This window comes from Ziziphus jujuba, chromosome 8, assembly GCF_031755915.1.
Source record: "Ziziphus jujuba cultivar Dongzao chromosome 8, ASM3175591v1".
NCBI lineage: Eukaryota > Viridiplantae > Streptophyta > Magnoliopsida > Rosales > Rhamnaceae > Ziziphus > Ziziphus jujuba.
Genome location: NC_083386.1, coordinates 22,326,207 through 22,349,859, shown reverse-complemented (window position 1 = coordinate 22,349,859; position 23,653 = coordinate 22,326,207). Strand labels below are relative to the sequence as shown.

Here is a 23,653-nt window from a genome sequence, read left to right as displayed (position 1 = left end):
TCACCTTTCAAAAGAAATTAATTAGCCTCTATAAACACGTTTAATCTGAAAACCAGCTCAGAGTTGGAGGACCAAATAGGGATCCCAAAATAGAGTCAAGAACATTCTGCACTCAAACAGCATCAAATAAAAATTTCATCAATAAATATTAAGGAAAATAGATGATTTGTCTGTGCCGATCCATGACTATGACTAATAATTAAGCTACCTGAAGCTGTAGCATTGAAAGTGCCAAATGAAAAAACCAAAAGAAAAATATAGTCCAGACATTAATTCACTCTTGGTCTTCACGAGCTTATTAAATAAGGCGTCAGTCACAATGGAATTTCTTGTGCAGCAAAGTAATATCTGTTAAAGTACCACACAAGCAGGAGGAAAAGAACATAGATTATTGGCCTACTCAAAAAATTTCATTCTATATATTATGTTTACCTGCTTTCCTTTGAAGGGGTCCTACGTACTCTTTCAGACAGCAAACAACAAAGAAAATTGCAGCCATGGCAGATAAAAGTCGAACAATCTTTTCAGCTCTTGACGATGCTAAAACTCAAGCATACCATTATAAGGCAATTGTGATTGCTGGTATGGGATTCTTCACCGATGCTTATGATCTCTTCTGCATCACTGCCGTCACCAAACTTATAGGCCGCCTGTACTACTTTGACCCCTCCACTAATGCTCCTGGGGCTCTACCCAAAAATATTAGCAATGCCATAACTGGAGTTGCTTTATGTGGAACCCTTGCAGGGCAACTCTTCTTTGGCTGGCTAGGTGATAAGCTTGGCCGGAAGAAAGTCTATGGAATTACTTTGGTAACCATGGTGGGATGTGCTCTGGCATCTGGCCTTTCCTTTGGCTCTACGGCTCATGGTGTGATAGCAACTCTATGCTTCTTCCGCTTCTGGCTCGGATTCGGCATTGGAGGAGATTATCCTCTCTCAGCTGTTATCATGTCTGAATATGCTAACCAGAAGACCAGAGGAGCTTTCATTGCTGCTGTCTTTGCAATGCAAGGAATTGGAATATTGGTTGCTGGCGCTGTAGCAATGCTAGTCTCCAAGTTATTCTTAGTTGCTTACCCAGCTGATAACTTTGGAACAGACAGTATCCTTTCTACTCAACCAGAAGGAGATTTTGTTTGGCGGATTGTGCTCATGTTCGGCGCAATCCCAGCAGCTCTGACATACTATTGGCGACTGAAAATGCCCGAAACTGCAAGGTACACTGCGTTGGTAGAAGGAGACCACAACAAGGCTGTAGAAGATATGGCCAAAGTCCTTGAGCATGACATAACGTTTGACGATCCAGATACCAAACTTCCTGTAAAACCCAATTCCTTATATGAATTCTTCTCAAGGGAATTTGTTCGAAAACATGGTCTGCATCTCCTAGGCACTGCCACTACTTGGTTCTTGCTAGACATTGCCTTCTACAGTCTCCAACTCACACAGAAAGACATCTACCCAGCAAGTGGGCTTTTACCAAAAGCAGCAAAAATGAACGCCATTGAAGAAGTTTACGAGCTCTCCAAAGTCATGTTTCTAGTAGCACTGGCAGCAACTGTTCCTGGGTACTGGTTCACCGTCTTCTTCATCGACAGGATTGGAAGATCCATAATCCAGCTCGGAGGCTTCCTCATCATGTCCATTTCCATGGCGATTATGGGTTACTACTACAAGGACTTTAGAGGAGAAAAAAAGTGCGACCCACTTTCAAATTCCAACAAAGATTACTGTGACGGAAAAACAGCATTGTTCATCATTCTGTACGGAACCACCCTCTTCTTCGCAAATTTCGGACCCAACAGCACAACATTCATCGTCCCAGCTGAGCTTTTTCCTGCTAGATTCAGGTCTACCTGCCATGGAATCTCAGCGGCAGCAGGAAAAGCAGGAGCCATTATCGGAGCGTTCTTGGTGCAGAGCTATACCAGCGACGACGGTAAGGTTCAGAAGGCAATCATAGCACTCGCTGTGGTGAACTTGGTGGGGTTCGTCTTCTCCTTCTTGGTTCCTGAAACAATGGGTCGGTCACTGGAGGAGATATCAGGAGAGGATAAAGGTGTTGGAGGAGGAAATGGGGTTACAGCCAATGCAGCAGATGATCAGAAACCAAAAAACTCCACTGCTGACAAGTCTGATTCTGAATCTATTATGGTTTAGTTTGTGGGATTAAAGCATGCATGAATAAAATTGTCTTTTTAAGAACAGTAATAATAACAATGAATAACAAGAGTTTTGCATGGAAGAGTGATTTCATGGTTATGAGTGCTTCTCTTCCTCTGTTTGCTCTGTTTTCTGTATTTTAAGATTGAAAAGTTGGAATAAAATATAAATCGTACTTGTTTCAGCTTCTTGCATGTGTCTGTCACATTTGTTGTAATGGGTGACAAACGTATAGTGTTTTGGTAATATGCAAACATTGCAATCTCTCATAGCTGAGAGACTGTCTTATTTCCTTCATTCCTTTTTTTTTTTTCTTCTTTTTTTTCTTTCATTTAGATTACATATAATAGAGCAGACAGCATATATGATCTCACCAGTCTTTTGCATATCATAGCAAAATCATATATAAAATTTTGTTAGGCATTTAGTGCGGGCAAGTGTGATTACGTGTGTATCATTTTATACCAATTCTATGTAATAATGTTGATCTCGTCTCAACACATGAACAATGACCAAAGCCCAAGCTAGCCTAGCCCAGGGAAACAACAAAGAAGGCCCGGCTTAAGGCATAGGCCACTAAGGCATATGCCTAGGGCCCCCACTTTATTGGGGCCCCAAAAAATATTTTTCCTATAAACTATATATATATGTACATATGTTTTTTGGATTTATATGTTGAACAAAGATTACATTTTGGATTTAGCTCACACGTTGAAAAATCCATTACTTTCAGCTAAATAGAAATCACAAAAAAGACACAGTGGCACAAAAGTTTTGCTTAGGCTCATATTTTGAATGATGAGCAATAAAAAGAAAACAACATTACACAGTTGGTATAGAAAAATACACCACTTTACAAGTAACTCTCTTCCAATAACAGTTAATTTTGGATGGAAAAGTCTTGTAACATAACCTTTAACTAGTTCTAATTTCATATGAGCTTATTGTTTTCTCTGAGGTAATACTCAAGCACCTTTATCACAAGCTTTATTCCACACATTTAACCCAACAAACAATTGAAAATTGTTTATTAGTGGAAAAATTATTTTAAGTATTTTCTGAATGAAGCAACAAAAAAATTACATATAATCAACCTAAACGCATCCAAAAGAAGCTGCAGCTTTTACAAGCAAGCCAGAGAGCAAGAATGGGTTTGAGAAGAAAGGACTGTGATCAGTATCCATATCATACACATCAGATGGTCTCCATCTCTTTATCATTGCATGTTGCTGATCAGGTTTGATCACCCGATCATGCAATGTCCTGATGTAGACACGTGGCACCTTCTCTATATCATGATCTTCAGTAAACCTTGCACTTTGTAGTGCCAGGATTGGCCCTGGCCTCAAAAGCATTGAAGCTAAGGTGGAATCCTGATAATGTTAAAAAAAAATAAAAAATAAAATGAGGGATTGCAGATATTTCAGCAATACAGTAGATGAGCTACTTCAAAGATATTAAGTTTACTCTGGCCTTGTAGTGTCTATTAACAAGTTTTTGGAAAACTCAAAAGAAGAAATCTTCTTTACTGTTTCCATAAAACTATGTCAATGTTGGTAGGGCACGTTCACCATATTGAAGACAACTGAATGAAATGACATGTGGGGTGCTGCTGTAATGTACCAAAAAGTAAAAACCCATCACATAGGCTAAAGAGAGACTAACATAAAGTGGAGATGAAGGCTAATATAAGTGGAGATGCACTTTGCAGACTTGTCCTGTTCTATCTTTGGTAGAAGAGACTTTTGCATGATTGTTTAAAGGGTTAGTACTTAATATCATTAACATTTTGCTTAAGTTCAACTAAACTTGTTTGCTTTCAAAAATATTATATATTTATTCTCCAATTTCAAAAGGTCACCATCGTCTACCTCTCGGCCATTGCATTCACAACCACTAATTCACCCAAAAAAAAAAACAAAAAAAAAAAAAGAAAATTCACAGCCACCATAGGGATGTAAATTGATCTTTTGAAACTAGTGAGGTCTGGTCGAAATAAGAACAAATCTGTATGACTGTGGATATTAATAATTATCCCTTGTTTTAATGAGTTTTTTAATTTTCCATCTCATTTGGAATTTTGGAGGAAGGGTCTAGCTTATTGTAATTTTATCTGTTTTATGAATATCTTTTTTATCAGAAGAAAAAGAATAAAAAAGTGTGGGTGGATATAAAGTGTGAAGAAGTATAGAATTGTTAAACTGATAGCAAAAGTTTAATACATAGACAATCTGTAGTCTTCCTCATCCATCCAATAATGGGTAAGAAAAGAAAGACAACTTGATTATAATATCAATCTTAAATTTCCATAATCCAAAAAAGCTTTTAAAACAAATATAAAGCAGATTTTAAGTTAACATTAAAAGATTAGTGTGTTAGATTACCTCTTGAGGGCTCATATGATATAAAATTTTACGTTGGAACTCTTTCTTAACTAGGGCACTTGTTGGAGGTTTGTCGTGTCCAAGTCCAAATCCTAACTCATACACATCACCAAACTCCGATAAATCAGGAACCCCCTGTTTACACACCCAAAAAAAAAAAAAAAAAAAAAAAAAAAAGAGGTTAAAAAATCATGATCTTAAAAAATTATTCAATTTCCAAGGATAAATTGGATATGATTGGATGAATGTCTTGGTAAAGTGGTCATGTCCTTCACACAATGATTGGATTAGATTAGAAATTAAAGTAGAGAAAATGTAGCTTTTCTTTATGGTATGATTAAAGTGAAAATTTTGAAGGGAAAAAAAGAAGTGGTGGTGGGTTAACTCTCATTCTGGTTGGCAACAAAGAAGACAACCATGAAAAAATTGTGATAATTTTGCTGGTTATCATTTTAGCATAACATACCGACAAGAAATGGCCAAAAATTATTGAATAGATGATTGGATTTGGATATATGGACTTGGGAACTGAAAAGTTATCAATTATTTTGGTAATTTATATTAGTTTTTTTTTTTTATTTTTTTTTTCTTTTCCCTAGCAGTCATTTCTATTCAAATAACCAAAATTCTTTCAGTTCTTTAACGATCTCCAGGATTTATGGAGATTGAATTTAATAAAATAATAAATAAATAAAAACAAACAAACAAACAAACAGAATTCAAGGATTTTAATCTTTACAAATTGTGTAGCACAGTCCCTCTATGTCATCTGATCTGCATGCTTAGTCTGTGGAACCTACATGTGGACCCCACACGTTTATACAAAAAAGAAAGTATTAAACCTAAATGAAAATTTGCTAATTAACATTAATTGACTTATAAAGTTTTACTACAATTAATATTTGATGCAAAAGAAGAAACTGTCCTATAGAGGACAACCTAAATTGGCCTTCCCTATAGGGAAAAAACTCAATAGCCTTCCAACAATAATTGCTAAGGTAATTAGTTAGTACTGACTGTATTGTCATGATTATTTCCTTGTTGGGGATAATGATAATATTTATGGTATAGACTAGCTCTGGTTGAAGATGACTCAGAGACTTTGTTCATTATTGCTCAACATTAAATTCATTTTGGAGAAAAAAACCATGGATGCCCTTGGACCCTACAGTGACAGACACCTAACTTGCTAGAAAAAAATTCTCATTGTTTCTGATCAATCATGTCAGGCAGAGATCGATTGGGACTATAATTTCACAGAAAATACATGAAAATAAACAAAAAAAATCGAACAGAGCTTTTAGAAATAAGAGATAATTATGTTTTTTTACTTGTTTGATATCTTCATCAGTCCAGAACCCAAGTTTCAGCATTGTTGCTGCTATGTAAACTGCTAACCGAATTTTCTTTGCAAACTTGATTGTTGCCTGAGTTACACTAAGCCCTCCAGCACTATGCCCAACCAGTATTACCTGCAAGAATTTCATTATTTGTAATCAAAGACCATATAAGAAACCATATATTATATAAGCAATGGATACAAATGAGAGGCATATATATACATATATAGCAAGCAACTGACCTGTTCACTTTCAGGCAAAGAAGACATGAAGTCCATGAGTGGTTTATTGTAATCATCAAAGGAAAGAACTGTATGGGAATCGGATTGATCAACTCCAGCGCCTTTCAGGTCGATACACGATACCCGGTGACCGGAATTCTCCATTAGGCACCGGACTTTGTACCAGCACCAACTCCCTCCACTTATACCATGTACCAGCACAAAGTGTGGCTTCAAGGCTCCTGATTCTGCTGCACTCATATTGATAACCTCCTCTCTCATAGTTCCTTCACTTTTTTCCAACTATATCTATATATATATATATATATATATATCTATGTATATATGGAAGTACATATATATATATGTCCTCCAGCCCTTCAATCTTTCTATCTTCTCCCTCCTGTCTATATCATATACATGCCTGCAGTTGGACTGGTCTAATGGGTTATCATTTTTGCGTTTAATCTAATCTCACTCAAATAAAACCGAAGATGAGATAATTTTCTACAATAAAGTCAGTTCCATTATAAACACTTTGAAAATCTTCATGATCTGTGCAGGAAAATTTGTATCATTCCACCATCAATGGATCAAATTAATTACACCTAGAAGTCAAGACATATTGCTTGGTCCCACATTGCATGACTATTTTGTAGAGCATTTTTCTGTGTGGTGCGACACAGTTATATGCTAGATATTTTTTGGGATAAAATATATTTAGGCATTGCTAACAAAATGATCTTTTTTTTTCTTTTTTTCTTTTTTTTTGTTTTTTTGCTAGGAGCTAACAAAAATATATCTTTGGAAATGCAGGTCTTGTCATTCTATTGAGCATAAGCATGAACTTCTAGATATAATAATATTATATTTCTTTTATATTATGGTTTATAGTAATTGATTTTAAAATTTATTTTTCTTGATTATTTAAAAGTCGTGATTTTGTTTGTTTATTGTTCCATTGCAGGCCAACAATTTATTGTTCCATTGCAGGCCAACAACAATTCCATTTTTTTCTTAATCTTTCTAATTCATTGTTTGGATATAATATATTTGATTCTTCTTATCTTGTTCACCATGGCCTAAGGATATTGTGTCATCCATCCCAACCAATAGATAGTGAACATATATATATATATATATAATAAAAAAATGTTTGAATCAAGGTTTTCCACATTGGCACATTCAGAGATGTAGGTGTTGGGAAAAAAAATAATAATAATAACAATAACAATAACAAACGCAATTACTTTGATCTTGTCATCTAAATTGTCTCTTGCAACAACAGCTCCCAATTTCTTACCCCTTTATTAAGTTAACAATTTTATTGAACTTTTTTTTTGAAATTTTTTATTAAAATAAAATAAAATAAAAAATTTGAACTCGAAACCATTGTAGGAAAAGAAATTTATGAATCCTGTTTGAGCAACCAGAATGTTGGGGGATTTTCACCGCAAGAAAGACTGGAAAAAAAAAGTTGAAGTGGGTCATACTCCATATTGTTACAGTAAAATATAGATCTCCAGACTGAAATCTGAAAAAAGTAAAACCAATATACATAGTGAAAAAGTGCAGCTGGCTGTACGAAAAAAATTTGCATTGGAAAGTGAGTCTCTGGTTGATGCATACATTATTTTGAAGAATTAACTTAATTCACCCCCCCCAAACTATGAAGGACATATTTATATAATATGTTACAGTTGCATTAATTTATTAAAGAAATAATGTTCACTAGTAAATGATAGTTTTTTAGGCTTGGCAACAAAATTAAAGGGTTCTCAGTAGCCCCAAAGAAAAATTAAGAAAAAAACAGAGACAATAAAAGAAACGTAAAAATCATGGAAAAGATGTGGATTTTAGGTGAAATGTAGCTATCTCCTATTATTTATATATAAAAAAAATAATAATAAAATAAAATCTAATTTACTCTTGGTCTTGATAAATGATAATAGAGTTTGTCAACCATATATTGTCGTTTTGGGTGCTTATAATTTCAGAAATATTGATGGCTTAGCTTAATTATATGTTTTTTTTTTTTTTGGGGGGGGGGGGGGGGCTAGAATTAGCTTAATTATATGTTGAACTAATTAATGAATGCAAAATGCACTATGAAAAGTAAAACTGTATTGAAAGAGAAAACGATAAACAAATATGGTTTTTTTATTTTTTATTTTTTTATTTTTTTAGATGTCTATTCTAAATGATCAGAATCTGTCAAGCACTAAGATCCAATCTCAGCATTCATTTTGCTCTTATTAGCTGGTTGCCAGAGACTTGTCAGTGTGTTTTCAATTAGAGAAATAATGAAAAAGGAGATGGGTTTTTCGTATAATATAAATATTATACAAAAAGGTCTAGTTGTTGAAAAGATTTACCCTCACTGGTGTTGCCCTAATAGAATTTTCCAATAGCACTAAAAGGTGGAAAACTAGTATTATAATCTTAATGATATTGCTTTAACAATTGCCTCTTACAATGCTTTTGATATATATGTTTTAACCTGTACAAAAAAGTCATCCTTTCCAATTGTTTAAAAGCTGCCTCTTTAACCCAAATCTCAATTACAACATTTTTTGTGTTTTTTTTATTATCATTATTTTTTAATTCAGCTAAGTCAACTCCATTTTGTACTCAAAGATCGAAAAAAGATTGAGCTTCCATCAAATACATTTGTTTAGAATTTATGTATTTACTTTGTAAAACAAAAGTAGTGCTTTTGAGCAAAAAGTGGGCCAAGTATGAAATTAAAAAATTGGGAAGATAAGATCCAGTTAAGTTGATTAGAAAATGGATTATCAAATTTTTATTTTATTTTTTTGGTGGAATATATTGGATTATCAATTATGAAAGGCTAAATGGAAGCCGGCATATCCACTAGAAATTAGCCAGACTGCTAGTGGAACAGCTAAATTAAAATATTTCATTCTTTGGAAAATAATGAAAATATAAATTTATATATATATATATATATAGTTCTAAAAGTTCCTCATGGTAATGATGAGACATAGAGAATCTCCCAAGCAAGAACAAAAAAAATAAATAGATCCTGAAGACTGTTGGGTTGATCGTCATGTTCATATATAAGTATATAAATATATATATTATATATACATATTTATATATGTATATCATATGAATGTTTGACTGAAAAATATGACAATTTCAATTCCTTGTTATAAGTATTTCTTTAATGAAGCAGATATATAGTTAGCTTTTGTGAGCCGGCATTCACTTCCACACGCAAAAAACAATAGAATTATTAGGTTACGTTGGAAATTTTCAATCCTATTGAAGGGAATAAAAATGGTTAGATTTATTTAGCATTTTGTAGTTTATATATGATTATTTTTCTATTAATTATATAAGGGAGCCAGCCATTAAATCATATAACGATTTATAAAACATGACTATGACTATACCCATAACTTTTAATTTTTTGTTCATGGTTCGATTGCCAAAACCAGTTGTCTAAGAATTTTTTGTCAAATATTTTGTAACGCAAAGTCTGCTAAAAACAAAAGTCTTCTTCCTGAGTAGAATTCTTGTTTTGTCTCGTGATCTTGTAACTATCCTTGCTAATAATTTACCTTGTTGTAATCCTCTCTCTCATTCTGAATGAATGAATTACGTCTTTTGACCAAATATATATATATATGTATATATATATTTATATATTTTGATTCATACAACACTTGCGTATACAATTTGATTTAAAATTCTACTTGTCAAAAATCTAGAAAAAATAGCTTAAATTAATAAGGCACTAAAGTGTATTTAACCTGTACAAAAATAAAATATATATATGTATATAAAAAATAATTTTAGAATGTGGACCATCTACATACTAATCGTATTCAAAATCAATATTTTTTGAAAAAAATATCAATTTTACTATATATATGTATATACAAAAAATGATATATATATATTTTTTTAAATATCAATTTTAAATACAATCCATATGTGCTGATATGTGCTGATGATCAGCACAATAAAAATTCTATATATATATATATATATATATATATTTAACAATTACTTTACTAAAGCCAATGCTTTTCAGTTTTTGTTTTTTATTTGGCTGAAAAAAAAGCTAATGCTTTTCCTTAAGTCCGGAGATAATAAAGTCCGGAGACAGAAAATAAGAATAAATTTATGATGCAATATGTGTGTGTGAAGTGTGTTGTAGATATAGATGGCATTGTGTAGGCTTTACTTCCAACAAAGGTGACTTCAGTGCCCACGCTACCGTGTCTTCTCTTCCAGTGCTTGACAGTGCATTTCCAACATTCCCCGCTCCAATCATGCAAAGTTCATTGCCAAACTAAATATATTTATTAATTATGCAGAGTCTTTTTTTCTTTTTTCCTCTTTTAATAAAAAAAAAGAAGAAAAAAAAGATACAACCAATTCTATTAATTACCTTGCAACATTGGGTTTCAAACGCAAGCATCAAGGCTCAATGTCTACTTGCATCCATTTAATTGGTTTTAGTTTTATGACTCCAACATTCATTTGTATTCTCATTTGCCAGTACATCCAAAAAAAAAAAAAAATTCTACATTTTCCTGGGTTTTCACTTCTCTATATTCTATATAGCCTTGTACATACATATATACATGCTTTATTGATAGAAATGCATAATACGTACATACGTTCATGCCTTTTTTTCCTTTTACTTCTTGATATTTTAATTTTTAAGTACCACAATCATGTTGATCTCCAAGTTCAATGCCATTAAAACAACATTAATTTTCAAGCAACAAGTTGTTAACTAAACGATGTGGTAAAAATGATATATATATATATATATATATATTTATTTATTCAAAAAATTATATTTAATATTTATAAATGAACTTTTAAAAGACAAGATAACTAATCAAAAAAATAAATGAAAGTAAATATAAGGGCTGGTTAATATCATTTATCTTTTCTGTTGTTAACTTAAGTATAATTGAATCCCATAGGTTTAAAAAATATTATCAACTTTTTTTTATAAGTTTTAAAAACATTTTCCTTGATTTATATCACTCATACACTTTTATAGGATGCTGTTTGAAATTTTTAAAATTTAAAGATTAAATTGTAATTACTGTAAATTAAAAAAAAATTTGAATATTACCATTAAATAATTATATTTCATTTCTATCACATAATTTAATAAACATGTTCATAAGCAACTTAGTGCTTATAACATTATTTTAAAGAAAATGATTTTTGATTAATATTACGTAAGCAAATAGTATTGTTACTATCTTTATATAGACAACTTAATGATACAAATCACTGTTTTTTTATACAATAACCCAATTTGAGTTCAAATCTTCCACTTCTAATATCAATACAAAATCCCCATAAAAAAAAAAAAACAAAATGATATTGCCACTCAATTAATCTAGAAAATTTGGAGATGCAAATCGAAACACGTTTTGATAAAACAACTTGTTTACCGGATTTCTTAATCAAATTATCTTTTGTTTTTCGGAATTTCAAAAAAAATTTATAGAGCAATTTACACCACTGCTATCACCATGACACAATCAATAGCGAGTCATCCTAGGCGTTAGTAATTTAGTATTGATTAAAAAAAAAAAAAAAGTAACTATAAAAATAAAATAAAAAACTATAGCAACATCTACTGTATTTTTTAATTTATTTTTTTCTTGGAACATCTACTCTATTTAAAAAAATATATATATATATATATAAATATATATATATTTGCATTTTCAATATTAGAAATTTATCCTATTAGACTTGTGTGTCTTTTTCATTTCTCTGTTGACAGGCTCACTAGCATTAATTTTTCCAGTCTGAAAACCATCTCATTCTCATTCTTCAACTCCAAAGTTCAAACACAGATTGATTTTTTTATTTTTATTTTTAATAAAAGAAAGATATAGCAAATTTCCTTTTGTGTTGATTGATATCAGAGGGGGAAAAAAACAAACAAAGAAGAAAAGAATTTTGAAATTTATGTGGATGTGAAAATAATTGATATTTTAAATATAATATTATTTTAATTTAGAGAAATTCAAAATTTGAAAACGGTGGAAAACGAAGTCCAACCAATACCCCACAAAACGAGGGAAAACAAAACACGACACGCTTGGTGGAGCCTCGTGAGCTAAGCATGACATAATAGATTTTTTGAAATTATTTTAAATTAATTTTTTTTTTTTTTGAATCTTTTACTTTTTTCCAAAGTTTTTTATTTAATTTTCGCAAAATTTTCCCGCCAGAAAACTTGCCAATTTGGTCATCTGGCGGGTGTAGTGATAGGTGTAGCGATAGCCTCTGGTGTGGCCCATGGTTTTGATTATTTGACATTCTTTTTAAATTTCCAAAAACACCCACACAATTTTAAAAATTATCGAGTCAAAAATAAAAAATAAAAAAATAAAAAATAAAAAAATAAAAAGAAACAACCAGTGATTAGAAAAATCTATAACCAATAAAGAATAATCGCAAAAATTACATAGATATTTAAAAAAAAAAAAAAAAAGATGATGGAACAATTAAGCGGCGCAGGCCCCACACCCCTCTGATATATAAAAATGCAAAGCGGAGGAGGGAAAGAAAAACCCAAGCAGAAAAGTTGAAAATTCAAAAATGGAGAAGGATTGAGGGGGAGGGCATTTTGGGAAGATCAAATAAAATTCAGAGAGAAAAAGGCGGGCAAAGGGGAAAATTAACCCATGATGCTGACGACGCCCCAAATTTCGGAACACTCTCACTCTCACTCTCACTCACACTCTCTCTCTCTCTCTCTATTTCTTTAGGACAAAGTCTCATAGCCTTCATTGTATTCATCCAACCTTGTCTAACGTTTTCTCTTTGTCCTGAACCAAAAATGAAATTTTAGAAAAAGTTTGATGCTTTTTCTATCATCAATTTGCATCTAAGCCCCATCTATCATATTCTTCTTCTTTTTTCTTTTCTTTTCCTTTCTTTCACCAAATTCATTGTTTATCCATTTCAGACTGAGATTCCTATAAACAATCCATAGCTACAGGAAACCTCACTACTCCATTCAGTTTTCTCTAGGTATGTTTTTACCTTATTTATTTATTTATTTTTAAGATTTTTCTTCTGGGAAATTTTTTTTTTTTTCCGTTTCTCTTTCTGGGTTCTTCGAATTTTATGAGGTTTTGTTTGTGAATTTGTTGTTTGATATTGTTCAAGTGGTGCGTGTTGATCTATGGTTTTTTTGCACTAGTTAGCTTAAATGGTTTTAAAATCTAAGATACTCGTCATAAAGATCATAAAAATTGATATTTATTTAAGTTTTTGGAATAAGCATGAAATTTTGGTTGGTAGCAAAGGGATCTAATATAATTGGAAAGCAAAAGGAAAAAAAAAAAAAATCTTTGCTGAGTATGCCTAGAACAAGATTAACTGATCAAGTGCCTTAATTTACAAGGTGAATTAAGATTTATTTTGACAAATGATTATTAAGTGATGGTGGGTTTTGCTTGGGTTTTTCTCTCTTTTCAAGATATTATGATTGTTTTTTATTTTGCTTCTGATGGGAAAAAAAATAAAAATTATACTTTTACATCGTGGCAATGTTGGAGAAAGAGCTTCTTACAAAATTCGAGTAGCAATATCGGATAAAAAGTTATCTTCTAGTTCTATTACTAAAGTTTTACTTCGTATGACCAGAGCGAGGATAGAGAGCTGTAGTGATGGAGTTTAATATGCACACCTTTATGTACAGTGCTAGAATTTAAGAGAATTGCTCCTATTGTTTTGGTTCAGTAAGATGATTGAATGGGTAGTCAATGAGATGGTGTTTCTTAGAAGTACTAATTAGGGGTTGGGGTATCTTTCCTCATGCTTTTATAGGTAAAAAACATACTTTAAGTATTTTCAGAGTATTTTACTAATGGCTCCATCAAGGTTTAGACATAGATGAACTATTTTAAGAATTAATCCTGTTCTGAGAGCAAAAGGCATTTCAGTCGTAATGGTCCAGGAAATTTGCTTAATGAGTGTTTATTCAGTATTGATGAAAAAGGATACATATTGAAAGTAGTAGATCAAATTAACCTGACATGGTGTAACTAAAAAATAATGCAGTTGTTAGAAGTTAAATTATGCAACTCTTGGTTGCTATGGAAATGAAAATTTATATGGATAAGGTTTAGTAACGTGACATGGTTTGATATTACTCAATTTGTAGAATGAAAATAAACGATAAGTCTTTTTTTTTCTCTGCCTGAATTTCGTGTGTTACTACCATTTTGGATTTATTTATTACTTTTGTTCATTTTCAGTTTGTTAGTTTGCATTGCTATGTTCATTTCTGCTATTGTTCACATAAAAACTTTCTTTTTGTTCAAAATTCATGTTTTCTGAGTAATATTATTACTGAAAATCTATTTCTATGTATAGGGAGGTCTACAGAGTGCAGTTTACAAAAGTTGAAATATGCCGATGGCTGATATGGAGAATAACATCAGTCCAAACAGCTCTAAATGGCTGGCAGAAAATCTTGAGGGTAAGCAGCTATTTTCTAGCTTTCCTTGTTTCTGTGCTCTATTATGTCAACTCCCTGTTTAAGCCACATCTGACAGGCCATGTGCCTATGATAGGATTTAGTGGCAAACTATGATTTTCAATTTTATTGAGAGATACTATTATTATTGGTTTTTAATTGAAATTCCAGAATTGTTTCATTATATTTATTCAGTGACACTACGTGATGTATGACAATAAGACTAAAAATAGAAAGTTCTTGCTCTCAGAGATGGATCATAGTGTTAAGCGAATGTTGAAGCTGATCGAAGAAGATGGCAATTCTTTGACAAAGAGTGCTCCAGTTCGTCAGAGGAAGCCAGAGTTGATTGCTAATGTTGAAGAGTTCCAACAAATGTATCGACTACTAGCTGAGCGCTATGATCATTTGACAAAGGAGTTATTTAAGAGTATACCGTCCCTTCTCCAAGTGCAAGGCTTGGGAAATTCTGAATCTAGCTATGACCAAGACTTTCCACTGCTAACTCCTGATGTGAAACAGGGACTGCACAAGTCTGGTCGTCATGGTGTTGGTCTAGATAGATCTCCAAGTTCTGGTGGTGCTAGCTCTGCCCTTTCTTTAAAGGAGGGCAATGAATCATCTTCATCCTCCTCATCCTTATCAGACTCTGAGTCGGAATCTTTCAACTCCTCTGTCAACTTGGGTCCACGAGTGAACACTGACAGCCAGGTACTGCAGCAAAAGATTACTGAACTAGAAACTGAACTTCGGGCTGTGAAAGATGAACTCAGGACTAGAGAAGCTGATCTTGAACAGGAGAAAATACGGGGAGTGGAGCTGCAAATGCAGATAACCAAGTTGGGGACTCGTGTTTCGGAAGCGGATAATAAGGTTGTGATGTTGTTGGAAGAGTTGGAAGTAATTACAGAAAGCCTTAAGGCATCTACTGAAGATGCTAATAAATTGCATAGTCTGCTTGAAGTGTCTCAAGAAGAAATAGCCTTGCTGGAAGTACAGTTAGATTCAGAGAAGAGGCATGTTTTGGGGCTGCAGGAGAGGATTGAAAGGTATGCTGCTGACATATCTGACCGTGACCACGAGAATGGGGAACTAAAGCTTGCACTTTATGATGCCCAGGAGCAATACTCTCGGGAAAAAGCACAGCTGCAATCTGATATTTTAAGCATGTCAAATGAACAAGCCTATTTAAATACAAGGCTTAAAGAATTGGAATTAAGGGGGAAGGAATTAGAAGATAAAATAGTATTACGTGAAGCTGAAAACACAGAAATGGAAAGGTTGCATGCTGCCCAAGAAATGACTTTGCAAGGTGAGATCAATCGACTGAAGGTAGAACTTGCTGAGCGAAGAGAACATGTGGAAGTTTTGAATAAAGACTTTGACAGGTTTAAGTTGAATTACGACATGCTAATGGCTGAGAAAGATGGGTTCAGTGCTAAAGTTAATACACTTATGGCAAATGTGAGCTCTCGAGACAATCAGATTCAGGAAATGGAGAGGCATATCCATCAGTTACACCAAAGACATGAGGAGCTGATTGCTGGATCTGAAAGTGCACAAAAACTAGTAGAGGAATTAAAATTGAGAATAGAAGAGCTACAGAAAGAGGTTGATAGGCAGAGTGTTTTGATCATGGATGGAGCTGAGGAGAAACGAGAGGTGATACGTCAGCTTTGTTTTTCACTAGAGCATTACAGAAGCGGATATCAAGAACTTCGCCAAGCATTTGTAAGCAACAAGAGGCGTGTAGTTATGGCTGCATAAGTTGTTTTAGGTTTTTACACTGGTCTGGTAAGCTTTTGTGTCTGTCTTGCTTATTTTTGCATGGCTGTTGTATGTGTTGTTTAAACTTTAAAATGCTAGGTCTGAATGTTTGATTATATGTGGATGGTATTGGGTATTTCAGTATTACCTCAAGACACTGTTAATGCATGGTAAATGTTTCTTTTTATGTTTTAATCTGTACTAGATTGTAATGAGCAAGTTCATAAATTAGCCATATTCTTTATTTAACTAAATGATTCTCAGTTTGATCCTCACTGCCTCTTGATAATATAAAAAAGAAAAAAAAAAAAGAAAAAAAAATGGAAAAAGAACAAGAAAGAGGTTTGCTGATTTTGTCTGTGTTCCCCCCTGATTAGGTTTGGCAAATTGACATGTTTTTCTACAGTTTTCATCCTGGTTTCCCATGTAGGTCAAGAGTGTCAACCACATTGAAAATTAAGCTTTGACCTATTCGTTCTTCAGAAAGCCTGTGAGGAAATCATATTCCTAGTCACAGGGCTTGAATTCTGACGGGTCAAATGGGAAATCATTCTTGAACAATTAAGCGGCAGAAGCTCATTGGTAAGTTTGTGTTTGACCCCATATTTTTGTTAATCATTAGAGCCCACATCGGCTTCCATGTTTGTTGCCTCTCTTTCATTCCGGGTGAATACTATTATTATTGCTTAGAATATGTAGTTTTTCCAGGTAAGATTACACATTCTGATTGGGTCTGCTAGTTGAAGTCTGTGGTTCACGCATCCCATTCGACTGTCAAGTCTTAAAAAGATTTTTTAAACCCCCTACAAATGGATGTCTTGTTTTTGTTTTTTTAAGCCGTAAGAACTAACCCTTGTTTCACTCGTTATTGACTTGAATATTTCCAATGCTTAAATATGTCAATCTTCGTCACCATGCTTTTATTTATTTATTTATTTATTGTTATCATTGAAATCTCACATCTTCTATATTCTAACGAGGACAATAACATCCCCTTAAGACGGCCTGATCATTAGTGATAATCCATATTTTAAATAAAAAATTAAATCAGATTTAGTTCTAAAATCTCACACCTCAATTTATCAGAACTTGTTTGAAAACCTGAAGTTTATCATCAATTAGGCTATAAGTGCCTTGTGTGTTTTTTTTTTTTTTTTTTTTATGTGTTTTTTGAGACTTGCCATGTTCTTTTTATGTGTTTTTTTTTGGAACTTGCCAAGAAGTAAGATATAAAGCAAAAGCCAACATGGATTAAAGAAAAAGAAAAAATGACCCCAAAAAAAAGAAAAAAAGAAAAAAAAGAAAAGGAAAAGTATAAAGAATAAAGGGAATCGAAGAAGATCTGATGTTTGACCAGAGTTCATTGGTTTCTTTGAAAGGAAATTACAAGTAAATCCCAGAGAGATCGGACGACTTAGTCAAACAAGCTCTAAAAGAAAAATGGGCAATTTGGCGCTCTGGCTCTTTAATTCCAAATAAATACCCAATCAGGAAAAATGGAAATAAAAAAAGAGTTTTTGTTGGCATTTAAAATTGTAAAAAAAGACAAAATAGTACTAAGAACCATGTGGCAGGAGATGATGGGCTAAAAGTCCTTTTCTATTGAATTTCGAGGCAGTAGGTCCCACAGATTCCAAACAGAACCACAAACTGGCCTCCACGCGTCGAATGACAGCTGTCTCAGTCTGGGCCCCAAGCCAAGAAAATTCCACGATTGACTTTGACTTTTGATTTTCAATTTTTGAGTGGGAGGGAGGAAGGTTTTAAGTGAAGGAAGGTTCTAAGGTGGTAACTGTACACATTGAAAACCCCCCAAAAATTTTACAAAAAAAAGGCCGTCAATCCGACGTTCAGTAATTCAGGTGGGTCCCTGATAAGAGCGTTAAACAACCAATCAAAAACAATTCCACCAAAAAAAAAATTAAAATAAAACGTTGACTTTGAAAAAAATGAAAACGAGCAAGATAACGGTCTTGCAAGACAACAGAGCGAAGAGAGAGAGAGAGAGAGAGAGTTTGTGTGAACAGTAAAGAACGAAAGTGAAGGACACGTCATCGTAGTTGGTTTGGTTTTGCTTTAAATAGGATCGGCGCCGAATTCAGTCTTCTCTCTCTGTTTATCTTCTTTATTTCTTTCCCGTGTATTTTTTATTTATTCATTTATTTTTTTGGCTATTCTTTATAACAGCGACCACGACTAAGTGTGTTCGTAAGTGTATTTAGAAAAAAAAAAAAAAGAAAAAAAAAAAGAGAGAGAGAGAATTCAGTGAGGAGCTGAATTTGCTTCCTTGACACGGAAGACAGACTCTCTGTTCCACCGCCATGTGAACGAACATGAAGAAGGAGAAGTAGGAGGAGAAGAAGGAGTTGTGGTCGTCGGTCGTCGGTCATCGGTCGTAATCAACTTGGCGGCAAAGAAAAGAATCAGTGGAAGATTGCTTGCTTTTACAGGTTCGATTTGGTTTCCATTTTTTAGCTCCCAAGCTCTCCACTTAGAACTCTTATTTATTTATTTATTTTTTTTACTGCAAAAACCGCAAAAAAAGGATATCTTAGTTCGTCTCTGTCGCATTAGCGTTTGTCTCTAATTGTTTTAGATCCTCCTTTTTTTTTTTTTTTTTTTTTCCTTTTTTCTTTTTTGTTTCCCCCAATACAGTTCAGGTGCGTCGTATTTGACCTCCGATCTAACTCTGTTTTCATTTCCAGTTTTTCTTGGAAGATTTATTATTATTATTATTGTTATTATTATATATTGTTTTAGTATTCAATCGAAATTTAAACATTTAAAAATTTCGCAGCGCGTCATTTTGTGTTTGTTAAATTTGGAAAAGGATTTGATCCGACATTCCGTGACTTTTATCATAAATCTTCGGACACGTTGCCTTTTTTTAACTCCTGCATAATTTAGTAATTAATAAAGTTTAATTAATTAATCGATTTTTTTTAAAGCTTAGTTATTAACGGTATGGTTTTGGTAAATTTTGATTGGAGAGATTGCACGGACTCCGAAATTGTACCTTTTGATGCATAAAGTTTCAGGCCACGTTCTTAAGCTTTAAATTGCTATAAGATTGGCTTTTTTTTTTTTTTTTTTTTTTTTTAGTTAGTTACTAATTCAATATCAATACTACTTTTCTTAGTTTCTGGAAAAAACAAAAATACTGATTATGGTTATGGTATTTTTGTTCTACTTTCAAGCCCCGATGATTTTTGTATAAATCTTCTTTTATCATATTGCAGACTTTGTGAGCGTTTGTAGTTTCTCAACAAGAGACTGTTTATGTGGTTGAAAATCTGGTAATAAATATACATTCGATCAAGTTGGCGCTAGAAAGTCAATTATCAGTTGTCACATATTTGGGAAATGATGGCCAGTAAGGTGACTGATAAAATCCGAGTAGTTAAATGTCCGAAATGTCGGTTGCTTCTTTTTGAATTGCCGGATCTTGATGTATACCAGTGCGGTGGATGTCACACGATTCTCCAAGGTATCAATCTTATAAAAATTCTTGTCACTTCCAACTTTGAATGTATAAAGGAAAGTTAATACCATTATCATGATGCATGCAGAAAATAGGAATCTGTGATTTTAGTTTTTTTAGCTTAGAAATTGTGTCTTTAGCACTTCAACAAGTGGGATTATGATGATTATAATGCTTCAATATCTAAATTCTTTCATAGTTATGTCATTTATGTTCTCTAGAGTCTACTTGGATTGGTTTATGTTTTACGATAAGAAATTGCAAACCATACTGCAAAGCTGTCAATCATGTTATGAATTCAATAATCTATATAACTCAGGGTCTGCTTTTTGTTACTGCTTTTTATAGATTACAGCCACCTGATTTCTATTTAAGCTGTGGTTTATTAATTTACTTATATTCTTTTCTGAATCCAGCAAAAAAACGTGTAAATGGTGCCAAAACCATAAGATCTGGTTTACATGACACAGAGGCTGTGGAGACAGACAAACGGGATGACGTTTCTGAATGTAAAGAACACAGCAGCTCACCCAGCAGCACAAGTAGCAAGGAAATTCTTCCCAACTCGGGAGAATCCCCTTCATACCAAATCAATGGGCAGGATCAAAGATCATCTGGGGATTTTGATAGTGAGCATCTTGGAGGTGTAGAATCATCGAAAGAAGACCAAAAAGATAGGAGTGAACAAAATGATTGCTTGGATTGCAATATTGAACAATCTGAAGTCTCCAACAAAGTTTGTTCATCAATTGAGGTTTATGAGAATGACTTGTCTGACAATGAGATTGAGAACTTGGCTGATAATAAGAATGAAGACTTGGATGACCATGGGATAGAGGAGTTGGCTGATAATGACAATGTGGATTTGGCTGATAACGGAATCGGAGACTTGGCTGATAATGAGAACAAGGACTTAGCAGATAATGAGGATGAAGACTTAGCTCATAATGAGTTTAAGAATGAGGATTTGGCTGAAAATGAAATTGGGGACTTGGCTGATAATGAGCATGAGGACGACTTGGCTGTTAATGAGAACAAGGACTCAGCAGATAATGGGGATAAGGAACACTTGCCTGATAATGAGAACGAGTTTCCTGATAATGAACACGAGGAGTTTTCATACAAGAAGAATGAGGAATTTGCTTACGAGAATGGGCATTTTGCTGATAATGAGAACGAGTCCTCTGAAGACACTGAGAATGAGGGATTTGCTTGTAATGGCAAAGGGGATTCTGCTGATAATGAGGATGAGTTTGAAGATAATGAGAATGGGGAGTTCGCTTATAATGAGACTCAGGAGTTTTCTCATAAGAAGAATGAGGAACTTGCGCATAACAACAATAAGGAGTCATTGCCTTTATCGGGAACGGATTTAAGGGTAGCTAAAAAAGATGAGAGCTCACCATCAATGCAAGCAGATAAGGTTGACATCAACAGAAATGGTGATTCTAATTTAGAAAGCTCAAGCACTGTCAACTTAGAGGCTAGGGTGGGCAATGGTTCAATTGTATCTACTGATAGGCCCATGGAACATCGCACCTCATCAGATACTTTTATGTCTTCTCCTAGCGAACAACTAGAGCAACCTAAAGGAAGTGTTCACCAGGGGTTTGGTCATTTGAGGTCTGTAGAGACTTCTGAAACTATGGAATTCAACCCCAGCTCTGAGCTCAGTGGTACACTTAGAGATATATCCAAGTCCTCAACAATTAAAAGTGCTCATGCTTATGATGGCAGCATCTCTTCTTATGATGGAATTGATGATCAACTTCCCAACCCTCATATGCATTCATTTCAAGATACTTGCAAGGCTTCACATTTTGTTCCTTCTGAGGAAAGATCTAGAAGGGATAGATTCCTGGTGAATAACTTGAAGACACAAGATTCTCAAATGCCTTATCAAGTCAGGAATTCCTGGTCAGATAAGAAGAAGCATGTCCCGAAACATAACAAGTGGAACCACGATGAATTTCTTGAACCTCCAAGACATGGCCATAAGGTTCGAAATTGGACAAGATTAGAAAGAGATGAATATCAACCCAGGCCGGCTATCCCTCAAGTAGGTCCCCGACCTGGCTATGACAGTGGGAGTCTTTCCAGTCAATTGTATGATGAGTTCCATGGACGAAATTCAGGATTTCAATCATCTGACTTGTCCGAGGACCTTGAACAAGACAAGATGAAACTAATGAGGATGATCTTTGAACTGCAGGATCAACTTAACAAAACCCTCTCTTTGCATGAAATGGGAAATGATGGGATTTCAGTCGCCTCTAGGATGCCAAGATATGTTCCCAGGTACCATAATTATGATACCTCTGAGGAGGAACATTTTCACCAATCCAACTATCCAAGGTATGGAAGATATGGGGCTCGAAGTAGCTATTCCCAGCAGCAACATAGACCCATGCAGATACCATTTTCAGGTGATGCAACGAGCAGCGGACACCAAGTTGATCCTTCATGTCTGCATTGCCGTCCCCAAGACCTGCATCATCCAGCACACTTTCCTCCTCCATTACCTTACAATAACAACAAAAGATATAGGATCCATCCTGGTCATAATTATGGCACATCCTACAACTCTTGTCCATCGAGCCCCCAATATTTTGTGGACTCTGAGTACCCACTGAGAATACGCGAAGCACTGTCTGATGATCAGAGGCGAAAAAGTCACGAGGTGAAGAGCTATTTGAGGGAGAAACCTCATTTGGTTAAGCGACATTTGCGTCCCATTGCAGGTGGAGCACCTTTCATCACTTGTTACAAGTGCTACAAGCTCCTGCAGCTACCTGCTGATTTTCTCCTCTTTAAAAGGAGGAGCCATCGGTTGAGGTGTGGTGGTTGTTCTCAGGTGCTTAAGTTTTCGCTCTGTGAAGGATCAAGTATTGTTCCATACACAATGAATGCCATGGATCCTCCACCAAGTGAAGTTGGAGACTGCAGTGGTGCTATTGATACAAGGGATTTGCCTTCAACATCTCAAGCCAATGAATTTTTATATGCTGATCCTGTGTCATGTTCTGATGACTATGGACACTCCCATTGCCAAAGCTGCTCAACTGAAGGAGATCTTGTTTCCACCACCTTTCATACTCACCAGGGTAGTATAGATGCCAAAAAAATGCCAAACGGTTCTTATGATCCCACGAGAGGTAAACAGGAATTGGTTTCCATGAAGTCTCCGAACAAATATAAGAAGTCATTGCTAAGAGGTGAACATGCTGGACCTTCCTCCAGCATATCCAGAGTAGAGAAGTTTTCCTCCGAAATTGAACAGCTTCCACCGAGGTCCGGTTCTCCACTTTATAGACTCATGGATTATTCTTCACCAAGTCAAGTAATATATGGGTCTGAGCCATCTCGTCGAAGGACAAATCCATACTCAAAATTTTGAGAAACAGAACGGAGCCAGCCGATGGAATTGGGAGCATAAACTTTGGAGAAGTTGGAATTTCATGATGCAACTTTGGATTTCGCACGTATTGTAGTTAAGGTTTTTCTGTGACAAGGAGTCTTTCTTTCTGCCATTTCTTTATATTCTGCTCGAGTGATGTATGGTAGAGTAAGTTTTAGATGTATAAATCAAGTTTTTTCATTCACAAATGTATAAATTTTCCCAGTAGATTCCCATTTGATTGATTTGTTTGGTTGTGTATATTATATTAATTTAAAATATACATGATATAACTTTGAAAATTACATGGTTGGCAATAAAGTTGTAAAAAGGGGTTTTATTTCCCTTATTTTCCAATCAATAGGTTTCCAATTGCCTTGAGAATGTTTATCAAT

General features: G+C 34.1%; 4 protein-coding genes across 5 annotated transcripts; 3 read left to right on the top strand and 1 right to left on the bottom strand.

The window, feature by feature from the left end:
• Positions 1-4: 4 nt before the first annotated feature.
• On the top strand, positions 5-3,101 carry LOC107414043 (low affinity inorganic phosphate transporter 8). The gene has a single exon (XM_016022133.4). It carries the CDS (start codon positions 498-500, stop codon positions 2,160-2,162), a length of 1,665 nt encoding a protein of 554 aa, XP_015877619.3. The 5' UTR covers positions 5-497; the 3' UTR covers positions 2,163-3,101.
• Positions 2,927-6,517, bottom strand: LOC107414044 (methylesterase 17). 2 transcript variants are annotated; one of them, XM_016022135.4, is made up of 4 exons: positions 6,132-6,498; positions 5,881-6,021; positions 4,550-4,684; positions 2,927-3,538 (listed from the first exon to the last, which is right to left on the bottom strand). In XM_016022135.4, exons 1-4 carry the CDS (start codon positions 6,390-6,392, stop codon positions 3,260-3,262), a joined length of 816 nt encoding a protein of 271 aa, XP_015877621.1. In that variant the 5' UTR covers positions 6,393-6,498; the 3' UTR covers positions 2,927-3,259. The 2 variants fall into 2 exon arrangements, with proteins under 2 accessions (XP_015877621.1, XP_015877622.1); XM_016022136.4 differs by lacking the exon at positions 4,550-4,684 and having other exon boundaries at positions 6,132-6,517.
• Positions 6,518-12,699: 6,182 nt separating this feature from the next.
• On the top strand, positions 12,700-16,634 carry LOC107414048 (protein NETWORKED 4A). The gene is made up of 3 exons (XM_016022145.4): positions 12,700-13,160; positions 14,511-14,616; positions 14,864-16,634. Exons 2-3 carry the CDS (start codon positions 14,547-14,549, stop codon positions 16,378-16,380), a joined length of 1,587 nt encoding a protein of 528 aa, XP_015877631.2. The 5' UTR covers positions 12,700-13,160; positions 14,511-14,546; the 3' UTR covers positions 16,381-16,634.
• A 1,830-nt stretch (positions 16,635-18,464) lies between these two features.
• On the top strand, positions 18,465-23,615 carry LOC107414034 (uncharacterized). The gene is made up of 3 exons (XM_016022122.4): positions 18,465-18,830; positions 19,620-19,867; positions 20,278-23,615. The coding sequence occupies exons 2-3, from the start codon at positions 19,744-19,746 to the stop codon at positions 23,256-23,258; spliced, it is 3,105 nt and encodes a 1,034-aa protein (XP_015877608.3). The 5' UTR covers positions 18,465-18,830; positions 19,620-19,743; the 3' UTR covers positions 23,259-23,615.
• Positions 23,616-23,653: the final 38 nt, after the last annotated feature.

What these genes read in the sequence shown, in the direction of transcription:
- LOC107414043 (XM_016022133.4), top strand. Translation starts at nt 498, where the DNA reads ATGGCAGATAAAAGTCGAACAATCTTTTCAGCTCTTGACGATGCTAAA.
- LOC107414044 (XM_016022135.4), bottom strand. Translation starts at nt 6,392, where the DNA reads ATGAGAGAGGAGGTTATCAATATGAGTGCAGCAGAATCAGGAGCCTTG. An exon ending in CTTTGCCTGAAAGTGAACAG is followed by an intron (nt 6,022 to 6,131) that starts GTCAGTTGCTTG and finishes AAATTCTTGCAG; the next exon opens with GTAATACTGGTTGGGCATAG. An exon ending in ATCATATGAGCCCTCAAGAG is followed by an intron (nt 3,539 to 4,549) that starts GTAATCTAACAC and finishes TAACATTATCAG; the next exon opens with GATTCCACCTTAGCTTCAAT.
- LOC107414048 (XM_016022145.4), top strand. Translation starts at nt 14,547, where the DNA reads ATGCCGATGGCTGATATGGAGAATAACATCAGTCCAAACAGCTCTAAA. An exon ending in GCTGGCAGAAAATCTTGAGG is followed by an intron (nt 14,617 to 14,863) that starts GTAAGCAGCTAT and finishes TCTTGCTCTCAG; the next exon opens with AGATGGATCATAGTGTTAAG.
- LOC107414034 (XM_016022122.4), top strand. Translation starts at nt 19,744, where the DNA reads ATGATGGCCAGTAAGGTGACTGATAAAATCCGAGTAGTTAAATGTCCG. An exon ending in ATGTCACACGATTCTCCAAG is followed by an intron (nt 19,868 to 20,277) that starts GTATCAATCTTA and finishes TTCTGAATCCAG; the next exon opens with CAAAAAAACGTGTAAATGGT.